We start from the raw sequence: 6,650 nt of genomic DNA, 5'->3' as shown, positions 1-6,650 counted from the left end.
TTCGGTCAACCAACGAATGTTAAAGAGCCTCAGCAACGGTTATCACCAGTTTTGATAGTGCTGTGAGAGCGTTGTAAACATCGCATTGAAATCACAACAGATCTCTCGAGGGCGACAGGCATAAAAGTATTAGTAGCCCTACCCATAACCATGTAAAGGCAGTTTGTTGATTCTATGAAAGTAAAAGCAAGGACAGAGAGCTTCTTCCGCATCTTTCGAGAGCTTCTAGTATCTTTAAACTTACATTGAGGATACTTTGCTGTTTTACAACCAGTTGAAGCGTATTTTTACCGCTTCAGGTATTCTTAAACGAGGAAGCTGTGACTTAAATTTATCATATGAAAACCTTTACTCGTTAATTTTACGAACGGATTTTATCACGGAATCAAAAGGCTTTGTTATGTGCTTCATAATTAATTGATTTATAACTATAAAAAGCTTCTTCAATTATTTTTAGTATGTTTTTTGCTCAATATTTTCACGCAAATGAAAAGCAAATAATAAACATCAAAAATATGATATCAACAAAAGTAAACCACAGTAAGCATCCAACTGTTCGTATCGATCAAATAACATTTTTGTAGTTATCAAAGTAAACTGTTTTCATTACTAAAATGCCTAAGGTGAGTAATATTGACTATATTTTATTGAAAACCCGCCTTTTTTTTGCCAGTTTTTAGATTTAAATCATTTTTGTTATTTTTAATTATTTATGATTTTCTTCAGAGAGTCGTAGCACCGAAAATATCTCCCGAAGAATTGAGGTAATTGTTGCTCATGGTACTTTGAAGTTCATCTGCCGCCCTTTTTTGCCAAAAAGGATTTCTCATCGTGTTTTTATTTAGCGAATCCATTCGACAGGAAGAAGCAAAGAGATATGGCTTTGAACAGGAGCGGTTAAGAGCAAAGGCTGTTCAAGAATTCAAGGAATACAACCAACGCCGAGTGTTATTGTTAGAAACAAGCAAATTTTTTCGCAGTAAGTGGAGCCAGTCAGCGTTTGAGATACCCCTTAAGCCTTTCACTAGCACATTCTAAACGATTCTTTTGGGACATCTATTCGTGTTTTGATAGAGATTGAAAAAATTGCTTTCGATCATCAGGGGCATTTGAATAGCAGGAAAGAATGGACTGATTTCTTGTCTTGCCGAAGAACACCGAATCCAAACAGTGCTGCAGAGCTACAAGAGACTCTTTATCGATGGGTTTTTCTTCAGGAAGAGGCCTGTTCGAAAAGTTTAATCGGTTGGACACTTTCAGACGATATTTCAATCCCTACTTCACCAAGTAACGATTCACAAAGTAGCTCTGAAGGAAACAGAAATGGAGTCGCAAAGAATATACGCGAAATTTATATAAAGCCAGTCCGGGAGGCCTTGGCCGTCCTGGAGGCAATAGCAAACGTTTCGATAGAAAAGCAACATGAGGAGGTTTTGTTAGTTCGGGATGAAATCCGGAAGTTCATTACCGATTCACTGGACAGAATGACCCTTCGAATTGGTAGCAGTATCGTACGGACTATGGAGTAAGAGAGAGGAGAGCTTGGAAAAAGTTTTTCACCATAAAGATGTTATAGAAACTGTTATACATTTTTCCATTTTTTCAAGACCCTCCAACCCCTTGATGAGCGAGTTTAGCTTCGATGAACCCGATGTCCTAGCGATGTTTCTTTGGAGTTTCCGTTCCGTTCCCCTACCACCTGAATAGTAAGATTCTTTTTTCCCACTACGAACTTGTTTGCATTCATTCTTTATGTTCCTTTCCGGCAGTAATTTTCTCATGAAAGTTATCGACATGGAGCCCCTCGGACTCACCATTCACCGCCCCCAGTCACTAGATCTAAAAGATTTCTTAATCCGAGGCCTTTGGTTGGAGTTCGATCACTTCAGTAATCAGGACCCAACGCGAGATATTGCCCAGCCGGATTCCACCTCGTTGCTGGTTTTGGTGCAGGAAACGGAGTGGAACGAAAGGCAGGAAATCCGAAGGAAGCGCCTAGCAGCTTTGCGCAAGCATCGAGAAGAATACGAAGCGGAAGAGCGTCTCAAACATGCTGAAGCGGACACGCTGTCCTCTAAGACGCCAAAAGCGGCTTCCGTTAAGGTCAAAGAAGCTAAGCCTAAAGCGGATGCAACAAAAGGCAGGAAAAAAGTCAAACAAGTGCCCGAAGTGATGCCGGAGCCCCCGGTGATTACGGATGAAACCGAGGTGGACATAGATGCCGAGTACGAACGCGAAGAAACCGACCGATTCTGGGCCTCGCTGTCCAATGTGGCTCCGGGCTCGCTACCTTTGGAGGAAGGATACATGAATCTACGGGAGTACTGCATTATTGGTGGGATTTACAAGCTGACCCGCTTCGACACGTTGCCTCAACCCATTGAGATAAGCCGCGGTTTCATCTACTCCAATGTTCCAGTTAGTTTGGAGCTATCGGAAAAAGCCTTCCACGCCGTCGACGAAGAGGAATTGATCAAAATAGAGCTACAACTCCCGACGCATTGCTTTTGGTGGGAGCAACCGACAATTTGCCGCTGGGAAACATGGGAAGAAAGTGAAAACTTTGCGCGACTCCATCCGAAAGTTCAACAGTTTCAGCTTCGGTACACCGACATCGAGGCGCACAAAGCGACTCTGCTATTTTCCGCACGGGAGAATGATTCATCCCAGCTTAGCGTTCCAACAACCATTCCGGACTTTGACCTTGCGGACATTCCGGCCGAAGTACGGCTACACTACCTCATCCGCGAGCATATTCTTCCACGCCTGCCAGACGGTTATCGATTCCGAGCCGAGCTGAAGCGACTGTATACCGTCCTAAAGAAAAGAGCTGAGCGCCGAATGTGCCGTGACCGCGAACAGGTAGCACGAAACAAGATGATGCTAATGTACAATCGAATCATCGAAGCGAGCAATCACGATGGTGGTCTTGGTGAAATGCGCCACCCCGACCAGTCGGACATAGACGCAGACGAAGGTGATGGACGAAGTGAAGCGAACCATTCCAACAACTTTGAGGAGTTCCTAGAAATTGATGAAAAATTGCAACAGCTTTCATTAGCCCGTCCGAATGTTGCACGTTACTTGTATCCCCCAAAACCGTTACATCGTCCCTTGCACTTCGCTCCGGACTCGGATTGTTCCGACACAAGTTTCGATGAGCTGGGAGCAGGTATGGACCGGCTAGTATTGACGTTGGAGTCTCAAGACACGATGCTCGACGACGAAGCCGAAGAGTGGGTGTGCAAAATGTTTTCCATCTTCTTAAGACTACTTGAGTACCTGCGGGATCTGCTGAAACCAAGCTTTCCTCCAGTGCCTCCACCTTCACCTCCGATAGACAAGTGCCCCGAACCGCGCAGAATTGCCGTAAGAGGAATCAAACGCCGGTTCATTGACATCCGGACAACGAAAAAGTATCCCCTGGGTCTTGGATCAAGGGACAGGTCACTTTCACGAGTCAGTGAATCGTCGGTGGCCTCGGGCGAGAAAAAGAAGCGCAAACGGAAGAGTACTCCGGTGCGTGGTAAAATCACTTCGCATCCGGAAACCCAAGAACAGGCATCGGAGAAAACTGAAGGCCCACCGGAAGTGTTGTCGTTGATTGAACATGCGCCGGGACGATGGTCGACCAAACCGATTCGACGTCAACTGTACGATGCAAACAAACGGATGCTGACGTTTTGGACCGATCGCCTGGGAATTTTCGGATTAGCCGCTAGAAAGTACTTCCATTTACCGTTCCTGCACTGGGAGATGCGTCGCCACGGACGAGTGTAAGTAGTACCGGAAATATGTACCCCTGAACCGTTCACCTAATAACGCCATCTTCTTAGTGCCAATGTGACCACCGTGCTCACCCTAAGCGCCCACAAAATGAAACTATCCTTTTACATCACCTCGCAAGGCTATCGAGTGCATGTGCAAGAATGTCATGGCGATGATTCTAGGCAAAAAGAAGCGAAAGACGATAAAGCGGGCATAAGAATCGCCCCAGAAACAGGATGGTTTTCACTGGAAGAGCTGGACAAATATTTACTTAAGATAAACGTACACGTGTTTCCCGAGGTGGACACTTGCTTCTACACCTCTGGCTGGCAGGCTGGTTCCGCGACCGTTCCCAAACACGAACCAATGGAGCTGCACAACCTGCGCTGTTTGGGGGCTTTCTGCTTGACGCACAACCTTCAACGGTGCGTGTGGAATGAGTTCGCCAATCGACGAACGAGCCTCGTACTCGGCCGCCAGCTGATTGAAGGGAGACACGAGCCGGAATTTGAGACCATCATGATAACGCCACTTAAGTCACAGCTAGTTGAAGTGGAAGAGCTGTGCTCGAACACGCTCGAGGAGGTCCTCTTGGCTTTCCATCCACGTCCCTCGGAGCAAAGTGTTAGTGCGAAAGCTTTGGCTTCGTTTTTCGATTCTTTGCCAAAGTGAAGTGAACATTACTCTGATTCATTCTCCCCGTTCACGTCCACTTTTTTTTCAGTACAATGCTGATTGCTACGGATTGCTGAAGGAACGCTTGGAGGAACCTTCAAGAAAGGTCCTGGCCAAAACACCGCCCCTGCTGCAGTGGAACGTGAGTCAGCTGCTACAGAGGCTCCGACTGCTCAGCTACTCGTAAACACAGCTCCCGGGATCACAGTCATTGTACTCGTATTGCGGCACAATCGGACTTCCGCCATCGTGATTCGGTGAAGTGAAAGGGCTATCATTAATGCATTACAAAATCACGCCAATTGCAGTCGGCATGATGGGCGTACATGCCAATTCGAAAACTCACCGACTCGAAGCCACCCCCCGTCCACAACTCCTTCCGCGAGCGTCTACTCCCCAAAAACCTGAGGCCTTCGGATGGGTTGGCTGTCACATTTTTCGTGTTTCCCTCCTTTCGAAGCGCACTTTCGCTAGAAACCGCTAACATAAGCATTAATCATCGTCATGGCGGCTGTCGGACTCATTTTCAATCCAATTACCGTTGATTCTCCTCCGAACTCCGCCAGCCCGTGAAACCCCCTCGGTTTTTTTCTGCAACGCTGCAGCCGCTTGATTCACAGCGCACCCATTAGCTCCAAATGACGCGCAACAACATAAAATGTTACCTTTCAAGGCAGGAAGTACACACAAAAAATCTAAATTGCCCGCTCCGTTAAGGTATCTGATGTATTTTTGATGAATATTGTCGAACGGTCGATTGTGATGCAACGGACAGGTTGGAAAAACAATCTAAAAGGAGGGTTTTCTCTCTGAAACCGATCGGTTTTGACATACGTACTTTGGTGGCAAATTCGAACGTTCATTTCAATTTAAGAATGGACATTTTTATTTGTATGTTTTCGAAATTGATTAATGAATGACACTTGCAGAACATTACTGATTATTTCACGTAGTATTCGTAATGGTTGATTGTAAGTTACCTGAAATCATCAATTGTAGCATGTAGCGGAAGTAGGATGTTTAAAAAACTGATCATTTTTTTTCTTTTTGTGCCTCTACGAATTGTTAGTTCATGCACTCAATAGCTGCACAGCATGTGCCGAATACTTCTTCTGACCTGTTTGAGCATCCAACAGCAACACTATCGATTTGTTGAGCAAACAAAGGAATTAACATTATTGATGAAAACTAGGATCAAGTCTTTGCATTACTTCGTGCGTGTGCGCACATTTTTTATCCCTCACTATTTCCTTTACCTTCCCCCTGTATTCGGCTCTTGGCTCTTCTTCTGCTACCTGAACCTCGATAGCATCGCAATTCGTCCACTGGGTGGGAGTCGATTGTGTTTGGGCGTTCATGTTGGTCAAATTTGTTCGATCAGATATGTTGATTTATGCGCCAAACTCTCCGATACTTTGCCCGATTCCCGGTGTTGTTGCTTGGGGTTCGGTTTTTGGGCAAGATAGGCACGGGGCGGGACGGGGCAGGGAGGATAAGTTACTGTGATGGTTTCATGTCCGCTTTCGTTTTTTCTTTTGCACTGTACCAAACTCTTGGAAAACTAACCCCTAACAATTTGATGTTGGAACCTAGATACTCGGTGCCGCTTCCGGTGGACAGGATGGGCTTTTATCTCTTTCCCCTTCGGAAGCCGGAGTGGATGACAATCATAAACATTGACCAAAAAAAAACGATAGAGCGAAAAAAAAACTCTCCGTTCCTCGGCTCGTGCCGCAGCCAACTCTAACAGTTTGGCGGCTCTCGAACAGAAGGGGGACTGGGAACAACATCCGGAAGTAGTATCCGGCAGAGGCAGACGCACCGGAAAGAAGACCTCGGGCACTGGGTCTGCTCAACGGTACAGTGTGCGCTGTGAGTGTCCAGTATGGGATGCAAAACACCCGAAAAAACGCCCATGAATGAAGGCGGAACACGGGCGAAAATACACTCGAACTCTCCGGCCGTCCCCAAAATAGCGCAATCGAAAAAGTTTTCACATTTAATATCGATTAAAATTTGTTTTTGTTTAACTTTCACTGTTCAGTTTCGACAAGGGGCATAAATCGGTCCGGGCGTCCCAAATAATGTCGGACTGCTGTGCCTGGTACTCGTGCCGAGCTTTCCCCCTCCGGTAGCGCGCTGCTTTCATTATCTTGCATGCTGGTTGAGCCTCCAACCGCCCAACCGGTTCGCTCTGACTTGCTTCA

At 46.1% G+C, this 6,650-nt stretch overlaps 1 protein-coding gene across 1 annotated transcript; it reads left to right on the top strand.

Annotated features, from left to right (window-relative positions):
- The first annotated feature begins 614 nt into the window (after positions 1-614).
- LOC131259983 (uncharacterized) lies at positions 615-4,630 on the top strand. Its single transcript, XM_058261602.1, has 7 exons — positions 615-623; positions 862-979; positions 1,075-1,525; positions 1,608-1,706; positions 1,770-3,776; positions 3,837-4,392; positions 4,493-4,630. Exons 1-7 carry the CDS (start codon positions 615-617, stop codon positions 4,628-4,630), a joined length of 3,378 nt encoding a protein of 1,125 aa, XP_058117585.1.
- Positions 4,631-6,650: the final 2,020 nt, after the last annotated feature.

The sequence above is a fragment of the Anopheles coustani genome, chromosome 3 (genome assembly GCF_943734705.1).
Source record: "Anopheles coustani chromosome 3, idAnoCousDA_361_x.2, whole genome shotgun sequence".
In the NCBI taxonomy this organism is placed as follows: Eukaryota; Metazoa; Arthropoda; class Insecta; order Diptera; family Culicidae; genus Anopheles; species Anopheles coustani.
The sequence above is the reverse complement of the archived record's forward strand: the minus strand, read 5'-3'. Positions and strand labels throughout refer to the sequence as shown.

Bases quoted from the DNA above. Each gene is read 5' to 3' on its own strand.
- LOC131259983 (XM_058261602.1), top strand. The intron at 3,777-3,836 runs GTAAGTAGTACC...CCATCTTCTTAG, and splicing joins ATGCGTCGCCACGGACGAGT to TGCCAATGTGACCACCGTGC. The intron at 4,393-4,492 runs GTTAGTGCGAAA...CTTTTTTTTCAG, and splicing joins CACGTCCCTCGGAGCAAAGT to TACAATGCTGATTGCTACGG.